The sequence below is a fragment of the Schistocerca nitens genome, chromosome 6 (assembly GCF_023898315.1).
Source record: "Schistocerca nitens isolate TAMUIC-IGC-003100 chromosome 6, iqSchNite1.1, whole genome shotgun sequence".
NCBI lineage: Eukaryota > Metazoa > Arthropoda > Insecta > Orthoptera > Acrididae > Schistocerca > Schistocerca nitens.
The window spans coordinates 234327590-234343768 of NC_064619.1; the positions used below are offsets into that span (position 1 = coordinate 234327590).

Below are 16179 nucleotides of genomic sequence, written 5' to 3' on the forward strand. Positions count from 1 at the left end.
TTGGTGTCAGCACAGGAAGTGCCAGAACTTGGACAATTCCTGTAGCATGCTTTGAAGAAAAAGAAGTGCACGACAGAGAAGACTCTTGTCCCTGGACACATACAGTTCATGATGTGGATTTTTGTTGGGTGACACATCATCTGCTAGAGCAGATGTGTGACAGGCACGAATGCACAGTAGTGCGTCACCAAAATCCATACTAAAAAATAGCTGAACTAAGTGAACCATTTAGAGTGAAGTCTTGTATTCCCAGAGACTGAATGCTATCCTGTTGGATCTCATTATATGCGCTCCACTAGAGACGTACTAAAAGCAGGTGAGATATTAGTCACACAAAAGCTACCAAAACAAGTTTTGTAAAGTCAGAATGTGATTGAACTTGAAGTAAATATTATTTAGTATACCTGCAGATACACAAACTCTGTTTGCAGACACTGGTACACAACAATGTAGCAACAGCTGCCACTAAGTTCAGTGTGTCTTGTTCAGTAAATTTCTTGTCCTATGTATGATCTGGTTTGAGTAACAGTAATACCAGAAAAGTTTTCCTGCACTGGAAAGGTTGAATCATAAATACTATACAGTGACACACAGTGTGTGTGTGTGTGTGTGTGTGTGTGTGTGTGTGTGTGTGTGTGTGTGTGTGTGTGTGTGTGTGTGTTATGGAGACATACATACAAGAAGCTTGGCTTTGAACAAGTACTATGAAAGTAGCAAGATTTAATTGTTGTGGCATCTGTAGTATCTTCCTTATAGTTCTGCATGTTGCCTGCCATAATAAACAATTGTGTGTGTTTATAGGAACTTGCATCTAATAAACTAACAGAGCAGCAGTTCAGTCTTTGTTCCTCGTCATCTAATCTTGCAATAACTTTAGTTTTATTTCCTACAGTTCATAAACTATAAATCAGTTTCACTATTTTTCACAGCAGCTGGCTGTAATTTGGTATATTAAAGCTATATCAATGAGAGCAAGGAGAACTGTAACTACAAAGTACAGCCTGAGATCTCCTTTAAAAACTCTTCCTGTCAGCTACAGTGAATCAAGGTGATACCACAAATAACACATGGGTTAAATCTTGTGAATTTCATACTACTAATTTAATGCTAAACATTATAAGACTAGATAGCAAATGAATATAAAAGTTGTGGGCAAAACCAAAATAATGAAGCACCTAAAACTCAGCAGCTGTCATGTCTGGGCTTTTCTGATGGCATTATTAACAACATTTGAAATATTAATATGATCACTATGTTATTAATATGCATCTGAGAATTTAGCTCAACGTATAGGATATTGCACACTTAATTTAATCATTGTCACAACTACATGGAAATATAATTCCATGATCATGAAATAAAAATGTACAGTATTGCACAAAATTAAAAACTTCATATTTATTATCTTAAGTGGATATCAGGGTAGACTTTCATTAGATGATGAAGGCCTGAATTGAAAAATATATCAATATACTTACGTGCATTCATAGTCATTCCACAAGTCAACACATTCAAATGGATCTGGGCACAAAACATTTGCACAGGGATTATTTGATGGACAATTGCGTTCCAGATTCCGTGCCATTGTTGCTTGTCCCCACTGTGTTCCGTTCATTGCTGGAGGAAGAGGAAGGTGCTTGCCTTCTAGTCGAATGTCATCCAAACAACCTGTCAATTTTAGAAGACATTTTTCTGCGTTCGCATATGAAAGAATAAATTTGCTATTTTTGCAACATTAGATTGCTCTGTTTAAATGCACCAATGGCCTAGTTGTTCAATCATAACTGTATTGTAAAATCTGTGGGCATTCATCTTGACTATCAAAATGATTTACACAAATTGTAAGATTCAAAGAACAAATCTGAGTAAACCAGGAACACCAGAAAAAAAAAGAGAAAAGTGTGTAGCAGTTTTCACTTCCTTTATAATTCTTTATCATGTACCAGAATTGGAAAATATTACATAATTATTAAGTAATTTCACCTTGACACTCAGTGCATTTGAAAACAACTGAACAGAATTCTAGAGACAAAGATGGAGCAAAAATAAGAATTTTGGTCTGTAGATGCTTCATGGCAGGTGTGAGCCATTTTCAGGCAACACTTACTTTTACAGCCACTGAATTCTTCATAAGTGTGACTGAGACTGCAAATTTTTCTATAAACTTGGAAAAGTCTTAGGAAAAATGGCTTTATTTTTATGCTTCCAACACAGATACATGTTTTGTTGAAAACTATCTTGTTATTTGGCATGCAGAGAAATATGTCAACAAATCCTTCAAGACTAGTTGATTTCACTTATTATACTGTAATACAGTGGTAACTTATTAACAACTACAAACAGGCAGCTTAGATCAACCAGAATGAATTGGCATGTAATAGTGTCCCACTCTGGCAACTTAAATATTTCCGTTTAGTGCCACAGTTTTGACTGCCATGTTCTTGCTCATGAGTTATCGACACCTCTCTCTTTCTTATCTTTGAAACATAAAATCTGCTGTAGGCATAACATTCAAATGTCAATGAAACATGAAGACAAAACACAGGATAGACAAATATTATTCCTTGATATGAATAGAAAGTGCACTAATGGACACAAGATTGATCCACTGAATTTGTATGGCTAAATTTTACAGTTAGTATTTATTGTTATTGTTGTGCAAGGATGTCATGTTATAAACCAGGTGACACCTGTATTCCATTTGTGTAGTTTTCCATTCCAATTGTTAACTGTAGTGTCCTTGAGTCAATGCAGATGGGGTTGTTTGATTAACACACCATAAGTGAAAGTAACATTGTTACTGTAATACTGGTAAAAAATTCAAAACAAGGGGAAATGTTATAATCATATCAGACTTCAGACAGATACAACATTATTATTTCTATAACATTATTATTTCAAATAAACCTTGCAGCTGAGAATATAAATTATTAGTATCATTAAAATTGGGAAAAATTACTGAGTGGCATGAAGTGGGTTCGTATTTCTCGCTTGACTCAAAGTGCTCAGCTGGGCAGGCGTGAGTTTAGACATGGACACTGGCTCACAAATAACAATGGTGACACTTACTACAACTACACCAGGAGAAGGTGCAGCAGCTTGTAGACATGTCCGCTGGTGTCATTGCTGCAGCCAAGTACCACCACTGGCCCACTTACCACAATAACTATGAGATAACTGGTGTTTGCACCAAGGGTTCAGTTACTAATGATGTTGTCCCCAGCACCCCTCTGACTGCAGTCACAGAAATTGTGTTTTAAAAGTCTTTTTGTGAGCCATGTTCTAGGTTGTATGTTAAATGGAACTTAAGGATAACTTTTGACTAATATTGAAGTACATGCAGTTACTGAGATCTGCCTAACATGATTGGTACTATGGTAATGGGAGAAAGATAAATGCATCACTTGTCAACATGCAACATGGAAAATGGCAAATATCAATTGATAGTAATTATGGATTTAACAGTATTTAGAGTAGTATTATGAAATGTGACTACATTGGCTGCTAAAGCTGTCATGGGTGCACATTGAGAACACCTCAGTGATAACTTTGAAGCATAGTACCTATGTAAGTTGAACAGCGGTGACCGGATAAGCTTCATACATAAGTCATGGTTCTGGTGCGACAGGTGTACTGTTACAGTGCAGCATTTCCTAACAGTTACAGCTGTGGCCAAAAGATGTTAGTGTCTTACAGACATAAATCACACATAGTCAGTACATTTTGGAAAAAACGTATCTTCTGTGAAAATTATGTCCTATTAATTACTGTTGATTTAGAGTGTTTAATTATTAGTGTGAATGATGGTGTGAGTGCAAAGTAATATAATAAACAAATATTATTATGTCTGTTAACTGAGTAAATGGTAGTGTGAGAATTGTATCAGCACAAAGAGAGTGAATCATACTTAGTAGGGGAAATCTGTACAGTGCAACTAGCCGGCTTACGATACTGGGAAAATAACGTTTTACGATAATTCAGTTATTTAAAGGGGGGATTTTTTTTTAATTCCCCCATTTAATAAATTGCTCATAAAAGCTATTCAAGGTGTGATGAATCCAATATAAAAGACACAGGATCAGCTTTGATAGTCCTCAGCTAATCAAAGGACAGTACATTCACACACGTTTCATGAGCTAAATAACTGCTTTGTGAGGTCTAAGGGAAGTTTGGAGCTCAGATTTCATCACATTTCGACATGTACATAAGGAGTTCTGAATAGATGTGATAATTTTATGGAATTGTGAATTAAAATTGAGCATGGAGTGTACCAAAGTGAACAGGTACGAGTGAGAAAGAGGAACACACTAGAAAACCTGATACTGGAAAACATTTGATGCAACCTGTAGAGGCATGTAATGCGGCTTGTTTTCACAACAACTTTCTCTAGCCAACAAACAGTACACATTTTCTAACCGGTCAGGTTAGAAAGTGAATGTACAGTTTTCTATAGCATGATCAAAAGAAACCACACCATAGCAACTTGTATTGCATACTGAATGTTTTGTTGGGGTTCAGCTGTTTTAAAACAGAAATCATAACAGGCTAAATGATGTCGCACCATAAATTCAAACAAAAATAAAGAGGCAGATAATTATCTAAAAATACACAACACAACACAACAATAATAGTGATAATTATAAGTTCACTTTTAATGAAACTGATATACAGTCATCTGCAAAGGGATGACTGTCTCCCTCAGAATGTGGCGTACAATACAGAATTTTTATTCATTACAGAACCCTCATACATTGTGGATAACAATCAATTCTTTGAGATATGTTTCTTGTGTTACCTATAAGACTGTAGTTGTTGTGGCATGACATGTGTCAAAACTGACCACCTCATTTATATAAAAAAAATGGATATTTAATCTTCCCACTCCCCTCCCCCTGGTGAACACACATGGATCTTGCATCTAGCAAAGAGAATCTGAATCAAGAGGAAAATAATAATTGTATTTTTTATTTTCCTGTTTGAAAAATATTATGACTCTCATCTAATAACTTCACTGTCAATAGAAATGCGGCACTAGTTGGAAAAGGATATGAGGTAAGAATTGATTGTGGCCTTAATGAAAGGACCAGTTCCTTATTTGTAAGAAATGGGGACAATCAAAAACCCAAATTAATATGGTCAGACAGGGTTTGGAACCCTACTCCTCCCAAATAACACACCAATGACTTAACTATTTCATCATCTCCTTTGTCAGCAACATAACAACACTAAAGACAAGAATTCTAGCAGACAGAAGATAAAGATAATTCTACCCAGTTGCGTCTATGATGGATAATTTCATGTAACGACTTTGTGGATGAATGCCTTCCAGTGATGGTAAAAGCAATCTCCATCTTTTCTTACTTCATTTTACTTTAAGGGCAGGTATGTGGCGTATTTATATAATTTTTACAAAAATTAGTACTACTGACATTATTACCAACCTTTCTGATAATCATCGTAAACCTCAAATGTTCGTACACCTGTGTATTCAGCTTTTCCACCTGCATAGACACCTTCTTGCTTGTCCACCAGAAGTAACTGATGCCCTTCAAATATAAATGTTTCATTGTATCTTCGCCCTTCTCCACCATCAAGCTCAAGTGTAGCTGCTGAACCATACCGGGAGACCTGTTGTGGAAAAAAAATGTAGCAATAGCATAACAGCAATAAGGAATAAATGTGTAGTTACCCACACACACATATCTCCAGAGAGAACGAAGTGTGAGTGCTTGATCATGAAGCAAAAGCAAAATTGAGTTTTCAAAATAGTGACATATGTCCTCTCTTCCCAAACAGTTGATTAAATTTCTACTGTCTGGTGTTAAAGACCTTTTCACAATCTTTTGGGATAGAATAGGTAAATTTTGGAGCACTATTAGGAGAGTGAAATAGTGAATAGTGCCTGTTACAGTCTATACTGGAGATAGAGTTGAAACTATCAATGTGAAATTTTCCTAGGGGACTTTAGTGCAAAGTTATTTTTTCCTTCACAATAAGGCTTCCCCCCCCCCCCCCCCCCCCATATCCCAGAAACTATTGAAATAATGCAAGTACTGAAAGTTCATATTTTGCCACATCCTCTATACAGGCCCAATGTTATTCCTTCAGATTATGTGTCCGGACTTCTTGAAAGCTCTTTGAGGTCATGACAGTACACAACTGATGACAAGATCAAAACAGTAAGGAATCCTAGGTAGAAGAAACAACCTAAAATAGTTTTTTCTGTTGGAAAAATATCGCTGCAACAATGTCCGACAATACTGGTAAGAAGGTTAATTATGTTGGGAAATGACATTTTTTAAGTTTCAGTGGAGATACACACTTAAGGAAAAAACTCAGTGAATAAGTATGTGTTGAGGTGATGTCATACTACAGAAATTTTGAGTGGATTAGGCTTTTCTAAGAATTAGTTGCAAATTATTAATAATGGAGTTGAACACATTTGGCACACTATTATCTATTACATCCTCCTGATATAAATAAACAAATGACTACTTTTCTGGCCTACAATTTCTTGCTTTGTTAAATTAATATTTACTCTGAAAGCTTAGGATTCATCATTCTTCTGCAACAACAAAACTGAACTAGAAACACTTCATTTACAATTACTGATACAAGTTAGCATTTACTAACAGCAACATAACAACCACTAGAAATGAAAAACTCTTTATGTTCCACCAAAATGTCATAGGCCTTAGAATCAATTAGAGCTACTGACTCTCAACATTAATGATAGTCATCTTATAGACAGTGTTAATCGATTATGATTCACAGAGCACTTTGTGGGGGTTGGAACTTAATGGGCTATTGTTAGATGGCCATACCTCAACAGTTAGATTAGTATGATGATAAAACTGGTGCAGTATAAAATTTCATAGATATAAACACTTATTGCATCAATCTTCACTCAAAGCCTGTACAACTACAGTTGCCACCAATAATATGCAGTCATAACAATATTTGCTCATGAGCAACTGAGTTAGGGATATCACTTCACACATGGCGCCATCTTTCGCAGTGTTGACATATTATGATGAGGACTACACGAGACTTCAAAAACATTGGGAACCCATCCATATTCATGACTCTCAACTGCTACCCACAATGCTCAGAGGATGGTCAGAGCTAAGTCCAAGATTTGCATGTCATGCTCAATAATCTACCAGATGTATGCAACATAAGTGAGGTCAGGATCAGATGACACAGAGGGAGGGTGTAGGGGTGGCAAGAGGGGTATCTTAAGCACCTCTTTGTTCTTGAAGTGTTCATTCATTCTTCCACAATTCAGACACAATGTGGTAATGCATCTCTTGCTGAAGGTGTAGATTCTGTGCAGGGTGCTGCAGACACAGATGAATCCCAGTGCTGGAAAAGAATGACCTTGGATTTTTCAGTACTGTCAAACTATGCACATGTATTATCTTACACACAAGAACATCTCTATCTCCCACAAGAATGGTGACCTGTTAGCAAGTGGAATGCATCACCTCTTGTTTTTCTGCTTTCTTAGACCTTCCGTTCAGCTAACTTTATTTAGTGCTCAGAGTGTATAGTGGTGGTAATACTGTGCCTATGCTAATCTTTGTATCCTCTAAAATTCAGTGAGCAGACACACGTGTGGTGCACTGGATTCTATGCACCCCACACAGAAGAGAGGGTTCTGAATAACACAGCTCCCCATTAGCATTGAGCTGATGAGAATTTGCAACAGTGTGGTCCATGTATGCAGAGTTTCAATCTGTAATAGTAAACAGTGGTCCTTGACAACACATTATTGCCAAAGGTGGTTAGCACTCTTTGTTGACACTCAGGCACCCCCAGTGATACAGTCTCACAAGAGAAGCCTACTGCATACCAAATGTTGGAAAGGGTATGTCCTCTGCATTAGGCACCCACAATCTAGCTGCAATTAAATCCACTGACATTGCACATCATGTTTGTGCCCCTCCTCCCCCTCCCCCCCTCTCTCTCTCTCCCCCCAGTCCCTTCTCTCCCTGCTCTCACCCCCTCTTCCATTGTGTTACTGCACTGTACTATCTGCAAAAACTATGACTCAACCAGCTACTCGATATCTCTGAACAGAAACAATGGGTAGGGGAGGAGAGGGAGGGGGAGGGAGCGGGGGCGAGGGAGAGGGAGAGGGAACGGGAGAGGGAGTAATGCCTCCAAATTTTTGATGGGAAAACTCCTAAGATAAAACAAATATTATTAACATTCTAGATCTTCATTATTCGTGTCTGTATATTTGCAGCCCTCTGTCACTAGACAGCTTTGAATTGCACTGTGTAACATAATTACAGTGCACTGTGATAGAATTTCATTCAAATTCGAAGAGTTCATCCACAGATGGAGCAACCTCTCTTTCAGCATGACAATTTCATACTACACATGAGCACTGTGATGTCTGGAACAATCAACATCTTGGGTTCACTGTCCTTGATCACCCTCCAATAGTTCTGACCTGGCTGCATCTGATTTTCATCCATTTCCAGAACTTCAAAAACACCTCTGAGGACTTCACTTTTATGGCGATGAAGCGGTGCAAGCGGAGTTGAGGTTATGGCTCTGTCAACAATAACAACCATTCTAGAGTGATGGTATCAACAAACTGGTCTCTCATTGGGGGAAATGTAATCATCACCAAGGTGACTGTGTTCATAAACACATATGCAGACATGAAGAATAAAGATGTAAAAATGTTAATGACATTTGTTTTATTTAGAAAGCATTAACAATTTTCACATAAAAAATTCAGAGGCATTACTTTACAGCACATGCTCATAATTTCTTCTGTAGACATATATAAACTGAAGTCATTTGCTCATGTCTGCCTGCATACAAAGGTTAATCTCAGGAGCTGCTGTAGGTATTTTGATTTGATTTTGACAAATAGATACACTGCTTCATGAGGAAGGTTTCTATATATAATTTATAAATATTTGGTACAAATTGTCTGAATTATGATGAGTTAAATTTGAGTTGTGAAAATGGTGCCATTATCACCTAGTGAACAGCTGCCATAATTCAAAAGTGCCTCTAGAATGCCGCAAGTGGGACCAGACTCACATCTAGGGTTGTTGAAAACCTAAGGTTGTGGGTTTAAATCTGAGCTGGGTCGATCATTTTTCACTGTGTCTTCGAACCTAGTATTCACCTCTCAATGGAGTGGAGGTAGACATTATGTAATATGATGTCAATTTCAGACTGCCAAGTTCTGCTTCCCTCAGATTAGCAAACGCAATTCACACTCTTAATTCACTGTAAATTACTGTGAGTTACTCAAGATTGAAATATCATAATAAATTTGACCAATAATGAAAAGACAACCACCGCATCTTCAAGATGTGATGTGAAATTTACAATTTGAAACAATGAAATATTTATAACAAATGGTTTCCCTGCATTGTTTGAGAACAATTGCATAGCAAAAAGACAAGCAAATCCAAAATATGTTAGGTTTTATTTCTGTTTCCAAAAAACTGCTTCAGAACTTTACATTCAGTATGTTCTTTCAGTAGTGCAGTAGCTGACTTATCTTTAAACTTTTTGCCTTCCTTGAATCAAACCTAAATGTGGACACGATTCTTTGAATGGCCCACAGAAGAAGTCTTCATGAAGAGTCCAAGATAAAGAACTGTGGCACTGAGTCTCAACAATGTATCACAGTGCTTACTAAGCCTCACAAGAGGAGTACTGTAACACCAGCTAAACACATACATTAGGCTTGTTTCTCCTTATTTTTCTTTTATTTGTGCCACCTCAACCATCCCTTGGTGCATATTGAATATCTCTCTCTCTCTCTCTCTCTCTCTCTCTCTCTCTCTCTCTCTCTCTCTCTCACACACACACACACACACACACACAGAGTACGCATTGGTCCACAAACAAAATGTGCTATGCCACACAAGATGCCTGGTCGCAATTCAGTGTAACTGTACCCACATTTCCTGAAGTGATTTAGGAAACCTTAATATGGATGACTAGACTGAGATATGAACTGCCATCCTCCTCAACGTGTGTCCACTGTCTTACCACTATGTCACTTCACTTGGTAGACGAGAAAGGACTCGTATATATTACAGAAGACTTTCCAGAAAGTGAAAAATGGAATTTTCCACAGACTGAGTGATCTGCAATGAAGAGAAAATTAATTTTAACTGTAAAGTTTATATCAGTCATTGCTCTCCCAATTTTTATTTCTGAAAAAATTGGTTTCAAATTTTCTGTCAAGATCAGCATTATCAATAACCCATAATGTTTCTTGGCCAATTGCTGTGTTAAAGGATGGTAGGAGGAAACACATCTTCAAGGACCCAAACAGCAGACTGTCACTGAAAATATGTTCACTCCTCACAGCCTCTGATGTAGCTTTTGGCCAAGACACATTATGGACTACTGATAATGATCAAAAGGTTGAAACTACTGTAGGCAATATATAACAACAGTGTGAACACTGACTGATATAAACCTTACAGTCATACTTAATTAAGCTTATGGGCACCCTCTGCCAACGACTTGGCACATATAAACAGAAAAATAATATTGTATGAAACTGAAATGAAACCTGTAGGGTATGGAAAAGACAACAGCATATAAAAGGACCAACACCCGCTGAAAATTGATGACAATAAAAGTATAAAGTAAAGTAGAGATGGTACATGGTTGCAGTTTGCACTCTGAAGAGCAGGCTCCTCAGTAGATATATATATATAAAAATCTGTTCTTGGGAGAAGTTTCTTTGCCTCTGCTAGCCAAAAAATAGTGGACATTTGTGGATGGAACAGTATGTAAAATAAAGTAAAGGGAACCACTCACCTATTGTGGACTGATGTGTGGAGCATATGAATACTTAATAGAAAACAGCATTCACAGTAGCTTTGGAGTTCTTGCTCTTTTCCTAGTAAAAGTACACACATTCACACACTTTCATACATACAACTACAAAAACAGTCTTTTTGCCCACAGAAAGACTTATTATTGATGATCACTTATTGAAAGCAGTTGCCTTGGTTGACAGAGGTGGGAAGGTGGTACTACTCTTTCCTATGCAGATATGGTACTGTCTTCTCCCACCGGTGTCTACCTCCTTCCCCCCTTCATCCCACTCCCTCCTCTCCCTCTTCTTATATCTGTTTTATGCTCTACCCTCTGTACCCCTTTTGTTGTGTTGTGCAGCAGCTGAGTGATATGGCAAAAGACTTGCCTCTTTCTCACTAACCTCTCCTTGTGTCCTTCCCTAACTCTCCCCATCTCTATCAACCCCTTTCAGTAACTAATTGTCAATAATCAGTTTCACTGTAGCCACAGGACTGTGCTGTGTGTACTTTCACTAGGAAAAAAAAGCAAGGGCTCAAAAGCTAATGCGAACACTGGTTGTTGTTGTGTGTTTTTATGCTCCACACATCAGTCTTCTGTAGGTGAGTGGTTGTCTTTCCCTTATTTTATGTACTGATATGACACTGAGAATGTAAAACAATTTGTGAGTTTAATGTTCTCTCTTACGATATTTAACATTTTTCCTGTTATTGTACACCTTTTACTTTTGACAAGTGAAATAATTTTCTGACTGAATTAATAAACATTAAGTGACAATTATCTTCAAAGTTTTCATCTTTAGAGGAACAAATGCAAAGTTTGTATTCCCCATATAGTAACTACGAGTTAGTTGCAGATTGGCTCTGAGAACATTTGTATTAAACACTTTTAGGTTAGCTTATTGACAATTAATAACTAGGTACAACAATATTGCCCTTCAAGTTTGTATTTGATATGGCACAATAACGAATAGTTTATATGAAATTTGACTTTAATTCTCCATATCTTAAACTTAATAATGACTTAATTCAAAACAAAAGCATAGAGAAGTAGTAAGTAGCCAAGGTTGATCGACTTCTGCAAATTACCTTGAACTTTCTCTGAGGTACCTCTGTAGACTATAAGACACCAAGGCAACAAACATTAATAGTAGCTGAGACATGGAAAGTACTCACCAGCCACCTGAAAACTACTAACAGTTTCATTACATTTTCTTGACATCATTATTACCATATACTACATAGGCTTTCATTTGACAAATGCACAAATACATAATAAATGAATAGGTTCTAAGATCATATACAGAAATTTATTGTGGAGTTACCTTTGCTGTGTGCCATTGCCCATCATCCACAGTGACTGCACTTAGCCAGATATCCCTTTCTTCTGTCCGCAGACTATTAAGGTTATATCGGAAGTGAAGTCGACTGTCTTTTATCTATGAAGGTAATAACATGTAATTAAATATTATGACTTTGCAAAAAATAAATTTAAATAAGGTAAATAATATCAAGACTTTTTTTTAATGTCTCTGATTAGATTCGGTTTTGTGGCTACAACTATTCCTCTGACACCTATCATTTTAGATGCAATTTATTTATTAAAATGTTGCAGTATATCAGTGAAGGTGACACAGTCCCTTAGTTATTGCTTCTTTCAATCAAATTCATAAATTCTTTAGGCTATATTTGAATTATTTACATCTTTGATCCCATGTCTTCTTTTTAATTTAATTTATTTATTTTTTGAGCCATAGTACAGTTATTTGCTGGAAGATATCTTAAAATGCTTCAAATGTTCAATTTCATAAAAATGAACACACACCATAAATTATGAAATCGTGAAATCCAATGATGATGTACTATAATTTACAAAACTTTTAATTTTTCTCCTTGGACTACTTGCACATCCATACGTTTCCTATTATTTTCTGAGAAATTTGTCCCTATAAACTAAATCTGCTTCTGTCCTGTTGCTCCCATATAGTGCTTTCAATTCAAATTTCTGCTGCTACATAAGGACAACCTTTATTGCTGAAACTGACCACCCATCTTGTTGCAATAAACAGAATATTGCAAGTAAAGTAGAAACTCAGGTGTAAACAAACCCTTTAATGTTCATATAACAATGAAGTATAGGCTATAAATTAACAATGTCCTGCATTAGATGTGATTCAGAATTTTAGGAAGTTGAAAAATTGCTTTGAGAAAGACATCATCTTATAAAACAGAGAAACTATGCCTTTTGTTTCCTATTTTTTCTTTTTTCCATTTTTCTTTGGTTCCTATTCCTTTCCATAGCACTGGTATAACTTTCCAAGTTCTTAATCTCATGGTGCAACTTTTTAGGATGAGTTCTCAATGTTTTACCAATATAGTTCTGCACTATTTTTAAGTTATCACACGTAGTTTCCTTTCACAATTACTATAATATTCCACACTACTACAGTAATGTATAGGTGTCTGCAAAAATCCAAGGTTTTCCTACCATTCATTAAAGACATTACTGACCTAATAGAAAGATGTTGATGAAATGGAATATTGCTGTAATCTACAAACCTACCTGGAAGATATAAAAACACCTTAAGTCGATCAAGGATCCCTGCAAATCGCTAAAAAAAGCAGGACTTTACAGGATACTGTGTAGTTTTGGAGGTATGCAAGTTGGTACTACTAAATGTAGGGTCAAAAAATGACCAGATCAACACTACAGAAACGGCAGAAGGGTAGAAACACACAGATCAGTTGTGGAACATGCTTTGCAGCCATATAACCACTGGATTCCATTTGATAAGACTCAGGTACTGGCAGCCACAAGTGGATACTATGAGAGGCTATACACAGATGCAATGGAAATAATTATACACCCCAATAATTATATTGAAAGGAGGAGGTTGTGAAATTAAATGGTGTGTACTGTGGGAGATATGTTCCACACTATTTTGTTACTTCTGAGCTCAGCTTGCACTGTACTCTGGCAGAGATGGGACTAGATCTGCAGGGTGAAATAATGGACACAGAAATGTTCTCACAGTTCCCTTATCGGAACTGGACACATCTACATATAACATACAGCATGCAATAGGATTACAAGGGGCCATCTGTACTTGGCTTAGAGAGGACAGATGCCAAACTGTGAACAGTTTACAGTGGGTGACACGCAGTGGGGGCTTGCAGTTTGAGGTTTGGACACCGTTTATCACACATGACCCTATCAGCAAGGTACTAAGCACTCTATAACTTGCAAACACGCTTGTGGTGTTCTACGTAATATAGACTAATATGTCAGATCACAGTTATGAGCAGAATGGACACATGAAATGTTATTGTGACAACAAAACACTATTATGCACTTGTAATATGAAAGGAGGTGGAAAGTGACCCCAGATGAATTTTCTCTAAGCATAATCACATGCTACACAAATAATACAATTAAATACCCTCGCTACAGAGGTGAGGAAAATGGTGTGCTACCCACGAGGGTGCAGGTAACACTGTAATATACATCACCAGGCTGTAGACATTAAAACAAGGGATTCCATTATGCAAAAGCATTAAGCTGTGAAAATGAAGCTGCTTGACAGTTGCAAAATGTGATGAGTATAAAGAGAAAATGGCACACTTTGTCATTAGCTCTTGATGAGGCTTGCAGGTGCCAGCTATTACAGCTCAACCAAAAAGTGCGGTACTAATTCTTTGGTGTTGTCTTTACTTCAGTCATATCTCTCTGGAGCACTGTTACAGCACTCCATCAAATGTTCATTCTTCTAACACAAAACACTCCAGAGCTAACACTCAGAAAATGTTATCTCATTTAAACAGAGGCGCAAGTTGCTCAGTGTCCATGAGGGGAGTTCCCGTCAGGGAGTACTTTTCTGTTGTGTCTCTTTCTGGGGAAAACCTCGAGCTGCAGCAAGGATGTGCAAGAGAGAGAGAGAGAGAGAGAGAGAGAGAGAGAGAGAGAGAGAGACTCCAACTCTAGGTCTGCTTTTGCTCATTGTCCTATCAGGCACTGTGCAATGTGTCATCTGCTGTTGACATCTGTTGAAGCAGGTGGATGATGGGACACATACACACTGTAGTGGATCACCACAGTTTCAATTCAGAAGAAGTAGTGTTCCATTCTTCCATGATGGAGTGATAGCGATAGTAGACAACAGCCACTGACAGCAGCTAATTATGCTCAAGTTATAGTGAGACAAGGTGTCCATCGGATCTTCAAAAAAGTTAGTCTCCTTGAAGGTGTCCTCTGCAGACAGGGATGAAACATGTTGGGTTTCAACAAGAAATTAATCCAACTATAATAGTCTAGAATATTTAATAAATGTGGAAGGAAACTATTTGAAAACTTGAAAATTGAACAGAACTATATTCATAAAACATCAAGAACTTTTTCTTTCTTTGGGCCTTGTCCTGCAACCACCCATGGTCAGCCGTGCTATTACAGATTTGGCAGTGTTATATGCCCTTCCTGCCGCCAATAAAACATGGAGAACTATGGTCCCAAAAAGTTGCAACATGACAAGATGACTCGGTATCAGAAATGGGCTACAATATATGAGACTCAGAAGTTGGAAAGTTATACCAATGCTGTGGAAAGGAACAGAAACCAGTGAAATACAAAGAAAAATGGGAAACAGATGGAATAATTTTGCTCTGTTTTTATAAAATGCTGTCTCTGTCTTTTCAGTGTTTCCACTGTCCTTTTCCCTCTATGTCTGTATAACCTACATTTTCTAAGATACTGAATCTGTTATTGTGTTTAATGTAATATGCTTTCCCAATCCAAGGTAAAACCTCATAGTCTTCATTTCTGACTTGCTCCTGTCATACACAATATTATATTTGCTCTTATGGACTGTATCACCTTGGAAAACTGATAACTATTTAATGCAACCGAAAAAGGCAGGTAAACTATGTTAAAATGTTGATAAGCAATAACACAAACCTCAAGGATACCATACTCCCGATTGTGCTGATCACTAACTCTGAATAGTTCACCACGTTCCTCTCTAGTGCGAAACCGTAACTGCACCTGTGTGGTGAAACGGTCAGGCTCAAAAGAGAGAGCATATTTCACATAACTCTGAGTTCTGAAAGTTGCAGGTATAGTTGGAACAGTACAACTAGGTCCTGTCCATCCTGGTTCACATTTGCAGCGGGCTTGTGAAAAGCTACCCACACAAGAACCATGTTCCCAGCAACGAGCAGTTGCATCTTGTGCTTCACATAGTGCTTCTGTTTGAGGACAGCCTGCGACACTGTTCCGAAAGAGTCCTGGGTGTGCTAGATCATACAGCTGAAACACACATCTTACTTCAAAAAGCAGTCAAGCCAGAAGGCTTATTAGTTTTAATGATAACAT

The 16179-nt window shown here is 37.3% G+C and overlaps 1 protein-coding gene across 1 annotated transcript in view; it reads right to left on the reverse strand.

Annotated features, from left to right (window-relative positions):
• The window catches only part of LOC126263300 (neural-cadherin-like), a 420924-nt gene that overhangs the window by 154207 nt on the left and 250538 nt on the right, over nt 1-16179 (reverse strand). The window contains exons 20-23 of the mRNA XM_049960388.1: nt 15763-16113; nt 12140-12253; nt 5442-5628; nt 1479-1668 (exon numbers count right to left, since the gene is read on the reverse strand). Coding sequence (XP_049816345.1) covers nt 1479-1668; nt 5442-5628; nt 12140-12253; nt 15763-16113 — 842 coding nt within the window. The remainder of the gene's footprint in view (nt 1-1478; nt 1669-5441; nt 5629-12139; nt 12254-15762; nt 16114-16179) is intronic.